This window comes from Mirounga leonina, unplaced genomic scaffold (genome assembly GCF_011800145.1).
Source record: "Mirounga leonina isolate KUSES-001 unplaced genomic scaffold, KU_Mleo_1.0 Mir_168, whole genome shotgun sequence".
NCBI lineage: Eukaryota > Metazoa > Chordata > Mammalia > Carnivora > Phocidae > Mirounga > Mirounga leonina.
This window is the reverse complement of record NW_023270426.1, coordinates 51,264,780-51,280,466: the sequence shown is the minus strand read 5'-3', so window position 1 is coordinate 51,280,466 and position 15,687 is coordinate 51,264,780. Positions and strand designations below refer to the sequence as shown.

The 15,687-nt window shown below is 37.7% G+C and overlaps 1 protein-coding gene across 5 annotated transcripts in view; it reads right to left on the bottom strand.

Moving 5' to 3' along the window:
- Positions 1 to 13,729, bottom strand: part of FAM151B (family with sequence similarity 151 member B) — a 63,334-nt gene extending 49,605 nt beyond the window's left edge. For 2 of the 5 annotated variants that reach the window (XM_035014756.1, XM_035014753.1), the window contains exons 1-2: positions 13,516 to 13,718; positions 4,720 to 4,845 (exon numbers count right to left, since the gene is read on the bottom strand). In XM_035014756.1, the coding sequence (XP_034870647.1) occupies positions 4,720 to 4,845; positions 13,516 to 13,540 (151 nt within the window). In that variant the 5' untranslated portion in view covers positions 13,541 to 13,718. Of the gene's footprint in view, positions 1 to 4,719; positions 4,846 to 12,429; positions 12,507 to 13,515 lie in introns of those variants that run through there. The other 3 variants (XM_035014754.1, XM_035014755.1, XM_035014757.1) reach the window with 3 other exon arrangements.
- Between the last annotated feature and the right edge of the window lie 1,958 nt (positions 13,730 to 15,687).

The following is a 15,687-nucleotide window of genomic DNA, read 5'->3' as shown; positions in this document are numbered from 1 at the left end:
GTAACCCCTTTGACATCGGCCACAGCAACTTCTTTCAAGATTCATCTCCAAAGGCTAGTGAAACAAAAGCAAAAATGAACTTTTGGGACTTCATCAAGATAAAAAGCTTCTGCACAGCAAAGGAAACAGTCAACAAAACAAAGAAGCAACCCACAGGATGGGAGAAGATATTTGCAAATGACACTACAGATAAAGGGCTGGTATCCAAGATCTATAAAGAATTTCTCAAACTCAACACCCAAAAAACAAATAATCAAATCAAAACAGACACTTCTCCAAAGAAGACATACAAATGGCTAACAGACACATGAAAAAATGTTCAACATTATTAGCCATTAGGGAAATTCAAATCAAAACCACATTGAGATACCACCTTACACCAGTTAGAATCACAAAAATTGACAAGGCAAGAAACAACAAATGTTGGAGAGGTTGTGGAGAAAGGGGAACCCTCTTACACTGTTGTTGGGAATGCAAGCTGGTACAGCCAATTTGGAAAACAGTGTGGAAGTGCCTCAAAAAATTAAAAATAGAACTATCCTATGACCCAGCAATTGCACTACTGGGTATTTACCCCAAAGACACAGATGTAGTGAAAAGAAGAGCCACATGCACCCCAGTGTTCATAGCAGCAATGTCCGCAATAGCCAAACTGTGGAAAGAGCCGAGATGCCCTTCAACAGATGAATGGATAAAGAAGATGTGGTCCATATATACGATGGAATATTACTCAGCCATCAGAAAGGATGAATACCCAACTTTTACATCAACATGGATGGGACTGGAGGAGATTATGCTAAGTGAAATAAGTCAAGCAGAGAAAGTCAATTATCATATGGTTTCACTTATTTGTGGAACAGAAGGAATAGCATGGAAGACATTAGGAGAAGGAAGGGAAAAACAAAGGGGGGGAATCGGAGGGAGAGATAAAACATGAGAGACTACGGACTCTGAGAAACAAACTGAGAGTTTTAGAGGGGAGGCGGGTGGAGGGGATGGGTTAGCCCGGTGGTAGCTATTAAGGAGGGCACATACTGCATGGAGCAACTGGGTGTTATACGAAAACAATGAATCGTTGATCACTACATCAAAAACTAATGATGTACTGTATGGTGACTAACATAACATAATAAAAAAATTAAATTATTAAATTAAATTAAATTAAATTAAAAATATTTAATTTCTTCCCAGTACACAGCAAAGTGAATATACAAAGGAAAGATTAATAAGTGTTTGTTGAAGTTTCTGAGAATAAAAATAGTACTTTTATCTTCTCACTCCTCAAATTAGAAACTGTAGATATTTATTGCTTATAGTCACACTTTTCCTGAAGATGTTACAAAAGCTTTTTTAAATACATTTTTTATTCTCAAAAAGACTTAATGTTTTCTATTTTTCTTACCAGCATACTTTTTAATATGAATGGGTTTATAATCTAAATGCTAATAAATAAATAAATAAATAAATAAATAAATAAATAAATAAATAAATAAAATCTAAATGGTGAAATACTGTAACATAAAATTAGGTTTAATGTAATAACTTCTGTAACAATTTTGACTATTCTGAGATCTGGATGGGTTGACAGTGCAATACCAAGTGGTACTTTTACATTGTTCCTCCTGTACTCTGTTTTTTAAAATCATAGACATTGTTGAAAATCCAGTTTTACGTGTTAGCCAAACTGAAACAGCTCTATTAATAATAGTTATACTAAGTTTAAATATTCTGGGAAAAATGAGATAAACCACTGAAATATAGCCTTCATGTCTCTAGGATCCTCTCTCTTTTCCCTTTAGACTAGAAAGAAATCGCAAAACTAACCATGGCTGAAAAAAGGGATTTGTGAAGAGCATTCCTAAACTGTAAAATCTGGGGCTATGGTTTTGCCAAACAGAATGTTAAAAGGACATTATCTGAAGACTAAATAACCTATGAAAACTTCCCAGATCAACATCAGACTGTCAGCAATTGGAAATGACTTTCCATTAGCAATTTTAAAAACAAGGTGAATGGATGCAACTAGAGGGAATTATGCTAAGTGAAATAAGTCAATCAGAGAAAGACAATTATCATATGGTTTCACTCATATGTGGAATTTAAGGAACAAGGTAGAGGATCATAGCGGAAGAGAGGGAAAAAAATCAAACAAGATGAAACCAGAGAGGGAGATAAACCATAAGAGATTCTCAATCTTAAGAAACAAACTGAGGGTTTCTGGAGGGGAAGGGGGTGGGGGATGGGGTAGCCAGGGGATGGACATTAGGGAGGGTATATGTTGTAATGAGCACTGGGTATTATATAAGACTGATGAATCACAGATCTGTACCCTTGAAACAAATAATACATTATATGTTAATTAACTGAATTTAAATTAAAAAATAAAAAAATTTAAAAAATAAAAATTTTTAAAAAAGAAAAAGAAAACAAGGTTAAAAGTGAAGTATCCACATTTAATTAGATTATTTCTAGTATAAGATTTCAGCATATACTATTATAAATTGTAAATTTTTCACGATTTTTTTCCAAATTTTTAGTTGTTGTTACATAGAAATAAAATCTATTTTCTGTTTGACTTTGTATCCTGAGATTTTCTAAATTTACCCATGAATTGCAATCATTTATTTGCAGCAACTTTTTGATTTTCTATATAGACAACCATACTGTCTGTAAGTAGTACTTTTATTTCTTCTTTTTTTCCATTTTTAAAAATTAACATGGGGTACCTGGGTGGCTCAGTTGGTTGGGCGTCTGCCTTCAGTTGGGGTCATTATCCCGGGGTCCTGGGATAGAGTCCTGTGGGCTCCCTGCTCAGCAGGGAGTCTGCTTCTCCCTCTGCCCCTCCCCTGCTCATGTTCTCTCTCTCGCTCACTCTCTCTGTCTCTCAAATAAATGAATAAAATCTTTTAAAAACTTAACATATAATTCACAGACCATAAAATTCACACTTTTAAAGTATACCATTCATGGTTCTTTTTATTTTATTTTTTTAGATTTTTAAAAATTTATTTATTTGACAGAGAGAGAGAGCACAAGCAGGGGGAGTAGCAGGCAGAGGGAGAGGGAGAAGCAGTCTCCCCACTGAGCAAGGAGCCCATACACAAGCAGGGGGAGTAGGAGAGGGAGAAGCAGGCTCCCCGCTGAGCAGGGAGCTCAATGTGGGGCTCCATCCAGGACCCTGGGATCATGACCTGAGCCAAAGGTAGAAACTTAACTGACTGAGCCACCCAGGTGCTCCAATTTAGTGGTTTTTTAGAATATTCAGAAGGCTGTGCAACAACCACCAGTACCTAATTCCAGAAAAATTTCATTATCCCAAAAAGAAACCCTGTACCCATTAGCATTTACTCCCTATTCTCCACTCTGGCCAGCTCCTGTCACCCACTAACCAACTTTTTCCTGAGTGTTGCTTTTGCTAAAATTCATTTATTACACAATCACTGTGTGGTTATTATGTGTTAGGCACTGTTTTAGGTATCAAGGATTCAATATTAAACCAAAGTTCCTCCTTTTGAGGAGAAAGAATAACAATTAAAAAATATCTTGGGCGCCTGGGTGGCTCAGTCATTAAACGTCTGCCTTCGGCTCAGGTCATGATCCCAGGGTCCTGGGATCGAGTCCCACGTCGGGCTCCCTGCTCGGCGGGAAGCCTGCTTCTCCCTCTCCCACTCCCCCTGCTTGTGTTCCTGCTCTCGCTATCTCTCTCTGTCAAAGAAATAAATGAAATCTTTAAAATAAATAAATAAAATTAAAGATATCTTTAGGGTAAAAGAAATATATATTCAGATACATTATCCAGATACATAATTGAGTAGGATGCAAAAGATGCATAGATTTTTTACAATAAAACTTGGGACTGACAAGTTTTCCTCATTGTACCAGGTCATTTTGAGCTATGCCCCAGACCTCTCTAGTAATATGCTTTTAGTCTCCTGTGCCGCTGCAGCCAACACGGGTACTTCATAGGAAAAGGCTAAAAAAACTGCTATAGTGTTCATCTATAATGAAGGGATATATATGTTTGTGTGTGCGTGTGTGTGTGTGTGAGATATATATATATATAAAATTATAGATTAAGTTGGTAAACCAAAGTCTTGGTTTCTAGCCTAAGCATAAATACTGCCCAAGGCAATTAATTATAAGTTAGTATACAATGGCTTCATCCATCCATCAACAAATATTTATTGAACTTCTCCTTAGTTCACTATGAAAGACACAAAAATATGTAAGACATACAACACTGATCTTAAAAATTTACTCAAATCACTACAGTATATAAGCAAGTGTAATAATACATTGAGAGTTTCAAATAGACACAGAAAAGGTAAATCACTTCTGGAAAATAAGAAAATTCTTCCATTATGGAAATTTGTTCATTTTGTAAACAAAATGAGATCTTTTATAAAAATGTTTATTTCAACCTAGAATTTACACTTCGATCATCTAAGTCTTTGATACCTACAAATACGCCCAGATATCAAAAAAAGAGCTGAATTAATCTATTTTTTTAAGACTTTATTTATTTATTCATGAGAGAGAGAGAGAGAGGCAGAGGGAGAAGCAGGCTCCCAAGGAGCAGGGAGCCCAATGTGGGACTCGATCCCAGGACCGTGGGATCATCACCTGAGCCGAAGGCAGACACTTAACCATCTGAGCCACCCAGGCGCCCCTGAATTAATCTATTATCCAGTGTAAATACAAGAAACTGTATTGACTTACTTTTCAGTGCCTCATTCAGTTGTGCCTTGTGGTTAGCTGCATGATACCAGACGATCTCAGTGCCATCTTCTGTTGTGATCAGGTTATTTCTCAGAAAATATTCTAGTATATTTTCACTCCAAGATCCTAAAACAACATGTATATCAAAATGAATGGATTGTTTTTTATGATGCAAACATTTTTTTTTTAAGATTTTATTTATTTATTTGACAGAGAGAGACACAGCGAGAGAGGGAACACAAGCAGGGGGAGTGGGAGAGGGAGAAGCAGGCTTCCCGCTGAGCAGGGAGCCTGATGCGGGGCCCGATCCCAGGACCCTGGGATCATGACCTGAGCCGAAGGCAGACGTTTAATGACTGAGCCACCCAGGCGCCCCCAAACATTTTTTAATAAGAATGGGCAGAACATACTTTGGGGGAGAACATAAAGTAAACTGGGAATAATATAAGGTCTTAAAAATTGAGAACAAGTATTATGATGTGCAGGTATATATTATATATACAAGCATGTTATATATGATATAAGTAATAATTAGTAAGCATATAGGATAGTCTATCTGAAACTCAGAAGCATGAGGAAGTATGGAGGAAGAAAAAGAAATGGGAAGAAGCAGATATTTTATTTTACTTATTTATTTTTTATTTTATTTATTTATTTTTTAAGATTTTATTTATTTATTTGACAGAGAAAGCACAGCGAGAGAGGGAACACAAACGGGGAGTGGGAGAGGGAGAAGCAGACTCCCTGCCGAGCAGGGAGCCTGATGCGGGACTTGATCCCAGGACCCTGGGATCATGACCTGAGCCGAAGGCAGTCGCTTAACCAACTGAGCCACCCAGGTGCCCGAAGCAGATATTTTAAAGCAAGAATTTTCACATGATATTGTCTCTAATCCTGGACTATAAATAAGTAAAATGTATGTGAAGTATATTAAACGCTCTATTAAAACTTCTTAAATTTTGTGCAACTTAATTGTTTTATCCACCTGAGACCCCATTCTATATTTATGTTAATTTAGAATCTTTTAAGTGTATTCACCTTCGGATTATGAATCTCAACATTTATATGAGTGACCAAACTCCTGAATTAGGAATTATAGATTTATCTAGCATGTACAAATACAGATAATTCCCATATCTATCAACTACTTTTTGGCTCACCAGATTTTCTCTTAATTAAGCCTTAAAATATGTGAGTTAATCAAGACTAAAATACTTGAATCCAAGTCTACTCCACACTATGTCATATCCCAATATAACGAGAAAACTAGTTATCTACCTAATTCTTGTTTATTGATTTAAACATTTTAGCGCCTACCAATTGGCTGTAAATTCCTTATGCATGAGATTATGTCTTCTATTAATTATTTATTTATTAACTCTGCCTAATAACTGTTAAAAACCTACAAAAGGCCAGCAGAAACTGCCAATAAGACATTGCAAAAAAATAAATTTTGATTAGAGAATGGAGGGACATATAAAGAGAACTTCTAACTAATATGCATGGAACTTAGCAACCACTCTGTATATTGGGCTACAGAATAAAGGTGAGAGTTAGCTGCAGCATCCATTATAGCCCAAAACATATGGCTCTATTTAGCATACGCAACAGTCACAGACTATTCAGACTCAGATGAAAATACATAGCAATTTTTAAAATATTTGTTAGGCATTTTTAGAAGGCAAATTATAGGCTAAAACAGAAATGTCCTACAATGGGAAAATAATTAAAACATAGTACATCTTCATGATAAAATATGTGACTGATACGGCTGTTAAAAAATGTTTTTGAGATATACCAAAAGTCTCACAGAAATGGTAATATGATTACCATTACAAAAAAACTAGAAGTTAATTGTGCATATTGGATATGTCTGTGGCACCTTACCACTAGACACACTGCATTCACAATTTTTATAAGGGCAACTTACAAATTAACAATTAAATACCGTAATTCCAGCAATTAAAAACATTAGAAGTAAAAAGTTCTCCTTGCCCTATTAATGGGTGAAACTGACCTTACACTTACCCACAACAGTGTATGTATTTGGAATTTAAGAAGGCTCCAATTACCTATGATCTAGTGTATTATTACCATTTTAACTAGGCTATAACTGAAAATAGGACAAAGAGAAAGTCAAAATTAGTTGTAATTTTTTAATTAGGACTTTTGGGGAAGTAGTTTTAGGTTTATAGAAGATGTGCCCTCCCCTTATTTTTTTACGTCTTTTTGAGGTGATGGAAATGTTTTAAAATTGATTGTGGTGATGGTTACACAACTCTGATAAACTAAAAACCACTATATTATATATGCTTTTTTTTTTTTTAAGATTTTATGTATTTATTTGACAGAGAGAGAGACAGTGAGAGAGGGAACACACGTAGGGGGAGTGAGAGAGGGAGAAACAGGCTTCCGGCTGAGCAGGGAGCCCGATGTGGGCCCTATCCCAGGACCCTGAGATCATGACCTGAGCTGAAGTCAGATGCTTAACAACCAAGCCACCCAGGCGTCCCTTATATATGCTTTAAATAAGTGAATTGTATGGTATGGAAATTATATCTCAGTGAAGATTTTAATTTAGTTTTATTATGTTAATCACCATACATTACATCATTAGTTTTTAATGTACCGTTCCACGATTCCTTGTTTGTGTATAACACCCAGTGCTCCATTCAGTACGTGCCCCCCTTAATACCCATCACCAGGCCAAACCATCCCCCTACCCCTCTCCCCTCTAGAACCCTCAGTTTGTTTCTCAGAGTCCATAGTCTCTCATGGTTCGTCTCCCCCTGATTCCCCCCTTCATTTTTCCCTTCCTACTATCTTCTTTTTTTTTTTTAACATATAATGTATTATTTGTTTCAGAGGTACAGGTCTGTGATTCATCAGTCTTACACAATTCACAGGGCTCACCATAGCACATACCCTCCCCAATGTCTATCACCCAGCCACCCTATCCTTCCCACCCCCCACCACTCCAGCAACTCTGTTTGTTTCCTGAGATTAAGAATTCCTCGTATCAGTGAGATCATATGATACATGTCTTTCTCTGACTGACTTATTTCGCTTAGCATAATACCCTCTAGTTCCATCCACGTCATTGCAAATGGCAAGATTTCAGGTTTTTTTGATGGTTGCATAATATTTCATTATATATATATATATATATATATATATATATATATATATATATATATATATATCTCACATCTTCTTTATCCATTCATCTGTTGATGGACATCTTGGCTCTTTCCATAGTTTGGCTATTGTGGACATTGCTGCTATAAACATCAGGGTGCACGTACCCCTTTGGATCACTACATTTGTATCTTTGGGGTAAATACCCAGTAGTGCAATTGCGGCTTGTAGGGTAGCTCTATTTTCAACTTTTTGAGGAACCTCCATACTGTTTTCCAGAGTGGCTGTACCAGCTTGCATTCCCACCAACAGTGTAGGAGGGTTCCCCCTTCTCTGCATCCTCGCCAACACCTGTCGTTTCCTGACTTGTTAATTTTAGCCATTCTGACTGGTGTGAGGTGGTATCTCACTGAGGTTTTGATTTGGATTTCCCTGATGCTGAGCGATGTTGAGCACTTTTTCATGTGTCTGTTGGCCATTTGGATGTCTTCTTTGGAAAAGTGTCTGTTCATGTCTTCTGCCCATTTCTTGATTGGGTTATTTGTTCTTTGGGTGTTGAGTTTGATAAGTTCTTTATAGATTTTGGATACTAGCCCTTTATCCGATATGTCATTTGCAAATATCTTCTCCCATTATGTCGGTTGTCTTTTGGTTTTGTTGACTGTTTCCTTTGCTGTGCAAAAGCTTTTTATCTTGATGAAGTCCCTATAGTTCATTTTTGTTCTTGCTTCCCTTGCCTTTGGCGATGTTTCTAGGAAGAAGTTGCTGCAGCTGAGGTTGAAGAGGTTGCTGCCTGTGTTCTCCTCTAGGATTTTGATGAACTCCTGTCTCACATCTAGGTCCTTCATCCATTTTCAGTCTATTTTTGTGTGTGGTGTAAGGAAATGATCCAGTTTCATTCTTCTGCATGTGGCTGTCCAATTTTCCCAACACCATTTATTGAAGAGACTGTCTTTTTTCCATTGGACATTCTTTCCTGCTTTGTCGAAGATTAGTTGACAATAGAGTTGAGGGTCCATTTCTGGGCTCTCTGTTCTGTTCCATTGATCTATGTGTTTGTTTTTATGCCAGTACCATTCTGTCTCGATGATTATAGCTTTGTAATACAGCTTGAAGTCTGGAATTGTGATGCCACCAGGTTTGCTTTTCTTTTTCAACATTCCTCTGGCTATTCAGGGTCTTTTCTGGTTCCATACAAATTTTAGGATTTTTTGTTCCATCCCCTTGAAAAAAGTTGATGGTATTTTGATAGGGATTGCATTAAATGTGTATATAAAGATTTTTTTAAAAGAAAAAGTTAAAAAAACACATTTACCCTTTGACCCAGAAATTCCACTTTCATAGACTTATCCCATAGACAGATACGCTTATATGTGGGAAATGACACATTTGATGCAAAGATATTTGCTATCACATTGTTTGTAATAGCAAGAGTGAAAATAACCTAAATATCCATCAACAGTGGATTCATTAAATAAATTATGGTATATCCATGCAAAGGAACATTATGCAGCCATTAAAAAGAATGAGGCAAATCTGTATATATTGATACAATCTTAAAGATATGTTAATTGGGAAAAAAGCACAATGGAGAACAATTTGTATGGGTACTGTGACAGGAAGAATAATGACCCCCACCCAAAGATGTCCACATCCTAATTCCTGTAAACTGTGAATATGTTATATTATATAGCAAGGGTAATTAAGGTGACAAACAGAATTATGGTTGCTACTCAGATGACTTTGAGGTGGGGAGATGAGCTGGGATTACCCAGGTGGGCCCACTGAATCACAAGATCCTTATAAGTGAAAGAGAGAGGCAGGAGAGTCTGTGTCAGAGTGATACAATGTGAAAAAGACTGAACCAGCCATTGCTGCCTCTGAAATGGAGGAAGAGACCATGAGCCAAGGAACTCAAGCAGTCTCCAGAGGATGGTAAAGGCAAAAACACTGATCTCTCCTAGAGCTTCCAGAAGGAATGCAGTCATGCTGCCACTTTGATTTTAGATGAGACCATTTCAGACTTCTGACCTACAGAACTATAGGATAATAAGTTTGTGCTGTTCTAGCAACTAAAAACTAATGCTCTAAAAAAGTAGTTTGTATATTAAAAAAAGTTGGAGAAAACCAAAAAAGAGATACATAGTATATGGTGGCGTGTATACCATGTTCTTAAAAGTCAGGACTGTTAGTGTCAATCAAGAGAAGAGGCAGAGCTGAAATAAAAGCATTTAGTTGGGGTGTGAAAATTGCAATTTGGGGAGTTTTTTAAAAAACTCAAAGCCAGGGGTTTTTAAAGACAAAAAAAAAAAAAAGCTTCTATATATTGTTTACAAAAAATTTTAATTGGTCTTGATGGCAGAAAATTAATCTTAGCTAAACATAATTGGTTGCTAAGGCTATCACTAAGAAAAGTCTGTTACTGCAGTAAGTTGCAGGTATTCGTGCAGAGTCCTTGGAATATTTGCAGTTTAGCCCAGTTCAAAAGTTCAGGGTTCTACGTGATGAGAATGTGCATAAGGCCCTCCTCCTTAATGGCCTTCTGGCTCCATTTTAAAACCCCTTGACATAAGTTATTCCATTTTATTTTACCAGTCACATTAGAAAATATATCAAAAAGTTATTATTGGCATTGTGTGGACTTTTTTTCCTACTTCAATGTATTTTACAAATGTTCTATAATGAGCATGTATTATATTTACAATCAGGAAAAAACTTAGGCTGAAAAAAGAATACGTCACCAAAGCTGTCTAATGTGACTACTTAGGTTTATGTAAAAGATACTGTAACCCTCTGGGGGCCCCTGGGTGGCTCAGTCAGTTAGGGCCCCTGGGTAGCTCAGTAAAACATCTGCCTCTTGATTTCAGCTCAGGTCATGATCTCAGGGTCCTGGGATCGAGCCCCGCATCCAGCTCCTTGCTCAGCAGGGAATCTGCTTAAGATTCTCTCCCTCTCCCTCTCCAGCCCCCTTGATATCTCTCAAATAAATAAATAAATCTTTAAAAAAAAAAAGATAATGTAACCTTCTGGAGTAGAATGCCTGGTTTAAAACACCTCTAACTCTGGGGTGAAGGGACAGGGACACACTAATTACCAGCTTCTGAAAATTGTATAACAAAAAGCTGGAATAATTCTTGACCACATCCCTTTGTCTTCATTTCTCACTCTCACCCAATTCCAAGAGAAATCGGACTGACCAAAACTACTCCCCATTTGATCAAATGAAATTACAGATCAGGTAAATGTCACTTTCAACCAGGACCTCAAGATGTAACAGTCTACCCCCTCACCCACTCCTTTTCAACATCATACTAGAAGTACTAGTTATGCACCAAGACAATAAAAGTAAATAAAAAGTATACAGATTGGGGAAGAAGATATAAAACAGTCTTTGTTCACAGATGACATGATTATATATGCAAAGAATCTGAAAGAATCTACACAAAAACTCCCAGAATTAATAAGTGATTGTTGCAAGATTGAAGGATACAAGGTTAATATATAAAAGTCAATTGTTTTTCTACTTACCAGCAAAAAAACAAGTGGAATTTGAAATGAAAAACACTATACCATTTACATTAGCACCCAAAAAGCCAAAAATACTTAGGTATAAACCTAACAAAATATGTCTAAGACCTATAAAAAGAAAACCACAAAACTCTGATAAATGAAATCAAAGAACTAAATGGAGATATTCCATGTTCATGGATAGAAAGACTCAATATTGTCAAGATGTCAGTTCTTCCAACTTGATGTACAGATTCAAGCAATCACAATCAAAATCCCACTAAGTTATTTTATAGATATTGACAAACTGATTCAAAAGTTTATATGGAGGGCCTAAAAACCAGAATAGCCAACACAATCCTGAGGGAGAATAACAAAGAAGTGACACTACCCAACATCAAGACTTACTATAAAGCTACAGTAATTAAGTCAGCGCAGTATTGGTGAAAAAAACAGACACATAGATCAATGGAATAGAACAGACAGCCCTGAAGTAAACACCCTGTAAATACAGAGTCAACTTATCTTTGACAAAGGAACAAAGGCAATACAATGGAGTAAAGATAATCTTTGTAACAATGATGCTGAACAACTGGACATCCGCATGGAAACAATGAATCTAGAAACAGACCTTACATCCTTCACAAAAATTAAATGCAAAACTATAAAACTCCTATAAGATAATATAGGAGAAAACCTAGATGACCTTGGGTATGGTGATGACTTTTTAGATATAACACCAAAGGCACCATCCATAAAAGACATAATAGGTAAGCTAGACCTCATTAAAATGAAAAAACTTTTGCTCTACAAAAGTCACTATCAAGAAAATGAGAAGACAAGCCAAAGACTGGCAGAAAATATTTGCAAAAGGCACATCTGATATTGGACTGTTATCCAAAATATTAATACTTAAAACTCAAACAATAAGAAAATAAACTTTACTTTAAAAATGGACCAATGACTTTATCACCAAATATAAAGAAATGTCAAGCATTTGAAAAAGTGCTCCACATAATATGTCATCAGAGAAACACAAAAGAATAATGAGGTACAACAACCCACCTATTAGAATGGCCAAAATCTGGAACACTGACAACACCAAACGCTGGTGAGAGTGGAGCAAGAGGAACTTTCATTCACTGTTGGTGGGAATGCAAAATGGTACAGCCACTTTAAAAGTTAGGCAGTTTCTTATAAAACTAAACATACTCTTACCATACAATCCAACAATTGTGCTCCTTGATATTTACCCGATATTTTGTATGGACTTGAAAACTTAAGTCCATACAAAAACCTGCACATAGATGTTTACATCGGCTTTATTCTTAACTGCCAAAAATTAGAAGCAACCAAGATGTCGTTCAATGGGTGAATAGATAAATAGATAAATAAACATTGCTACATCCAGACAACTGACCAGGAGTATTACTCAGTGCTAAAAAGAAATGAGCTCTCAAGTCATGGAAGAACCTTAAATGCATACTATTAAGTGAAAGAAGTCAATTTGAAAAGGCTACATACTGTATGATTCCAACTACATGACATTCTGGAAAAGACAAAACAATGATCAGTGGTTGTAGGAGGTGGGCGTGAATAAGTGGAGCACAGAGGATTTGGGGGTCAGTGGAACTATTTTGTATGATACCATAATGAGGGATACAAGGCATTATACACTTGTCTAAATCAGAAGAACGTACACCACCAACAGTGAACCCAAAAGTAAAATATGGATACTTTGATTATGATGTGTCAACGTAGATGCCCAAGAATAGGAACTGTTGATAACGGGGAGGCTCTACATGTGTTCAGGTAAGTGGTATATGGAGAATCTGACTTCCAGGTCAATTACCCTATGAACCCAAAACTACCCTAAAAAAGAATCCCTTGTTAAAAAGGGCCCAATATTCTTGCTATTCTTGGCCGCCTCACTGGCTTTTCTCTTACCACCCACGCGAGGAACCAACATTCTAGGCCAGTCCATGGTGCGCGCTCTGAGAATGCAGACCCCCATCAGCACCTGGGAGTGGTGCTGCCAGGGGAGTCTCTCAAAGCGCTCCAACTATAGGCCGCAGGCCAGAGAAAGTGCAGGGCTGCGAGCCAATCGTGTGCAGCCCTTCAGCGACCCACAGACGCGGGATCCGCGCTTACCAGGGCCCCCAGCGGTCGCTGTCATGGCGACGGCCAACCGCGGAGGCGCGGAGCCGTGCGCCACCGCGGCGGACCTTCACAGGTGGCGTGGAAACTCTGGAAACCCGACTCAGCAAACGACACGCTGTACAAAAAGAAGCCGCCTCCCACGACCCACCGACCTCCGAGCTGAGGTTTCCAAGCGGAGGCGGAAAGAGAAGCGGTGCGCACGCGCAGAGGCTGCGGCTCGAGTTTCCCCAGCGCGCAGTCTCCTGGCTGGTGTTCGCCGTCCAAGTGTCGCGCGAATTGCTCTTTTGAAAGATAGTCAGAAAGCGGGTAGTTCCGAAGAACTCCACGTCAGGGAAGGCGGAGGATGAAGCCCCGAGTTTGAAAGAAGTCACTGGTGTGGGGTACGATTTTCCAAAGTTGGATATATTTTCTCTTTTTGATTTTAGTAACATCGTAAAATGACATAGAATCATTTCTCCATAAATAGGAGTGTTTCTTCACAAGGGTACAAAAGTGATACCTTGAAAGTTTTCTGCCTCCCTCTTCCTCCCTACCGGGGTTCATTCAGGAAACACTTGCAGCACTGGATTCTCTCACCCATTGCCTTTTTTGCCCACAACTCCTTACTTTCCGCAGCCGAGCTGAAGCTAGAGGAAAGACCTCAGGGGAAATCAGAGCACTGACATTTTCTGGTCCTGTGACTCTAATACAGCTCAGTCAGTGGTAAAATTAGGATGGCACATCACGTGACACATAACGCAAATGGCAGCCCTTCAGATTTTAATATATTTTAGTCTTTCCACACTTGGGTTGTAATTACTTCCATTTGTCTTCTGTCAGGCGTCCAGTATTCTCTGAATGTTCTCTAGCTGAACCAAAAAGATTTCTAGAGTTTCAGAAAACTAAATTCTAATGGTTTCAGCGGTGTTTTTTGTTTTTGTTTTAAGAAAAAATCTTTGAGATATACAGTTGGTTGACTCCTATTTGATTTGTAGTTCCCTAATGATAAAAAATGTTATACATTTAAAGTGTCGAAATCACTGTATTCATAGAATTTTGCAACCACACCACAACCAACTTAACATTTTCATCACCCCAGAGAAGTTACTTTCCATTTTTTCCCCAACCCTCTGCAACCACAAATCTGTTTTTTGTCTCTATGGATTTGCCTATGCTGGATACTTCACGTAAATGAAATCATACAATGTTACAGTCTTTTGTGACTGGCTTCTTTCATTTAGCTATGTTGGCAAGGTCCCTCAGTACTGTAGCATGCATCAGTACTTCATTCTTTATGGCCAACTAAAGTTCCATTGTTTGTATATACCACACTTTCTTTGTCCATTCATCAATTAATGGACATTTGCATTGTTTCTGCTTTCTGACTACTAATAACTAATACTGCTTAGAAGCATTCATGTATAGATTCTGTGTGGAAGTATGTGGAAGGTATTTCTCTTGAAGTAGAACTGCTGGTTCATTTGGTAACTTTATGTTTAACTTTTTGAGGAACTGCCAAACAGTTTTTATTTATTTTATTTTACTTTATTTTATTTATTTATTTGATAGAGAGACAGCACGAGTGGGAGGGACAGAGAGGGAGAGAGAGAATCTCAAGCTGACTCCATACTGAGGCCCGACACAGGGCTCGATTTCATGACCCTGAGATCATGACCTGAGCCGAAACCAAAAGTCGGATGCTTTAACTGACTGCGCCAACCAGGCACCCCTGCCAAACAGTTTTTAAAGGCAGCTATTCCCATTTTACATTCTCTCCAGCAAGGCATAAGAGTTCCAATTTCTCTATATCCTCAAGAATAATTGTTATTTTCTGTTGATTTTATAAAAATTGTAGCCATCCAAGTGCATAATGAAGTAGTATCTCATTCTAGTCTTGATTTGCATTTCCCTAGTGATTAATAATGTTGAGCATATTTTCAAGTGCTTATTGACTATATATTTTCTTTGGAGAAATGTTTATTCAAATCATTTGCTCATTTTTAAAAAATATTTAATTTATTTATTTATTTGAGAGAGAGGGAGCATGCAAGCTGGGGGAGGAGCAGAGGGGGAGAGAGAGAGAGAATCCCAAGCATATTCCATGCTGAGCGCAGTGGTAAAATTAGGATGCAGGGTTCAATTTCATGACCCTGAGATCATGACCTGAGCTGAAACCAAGAGTCA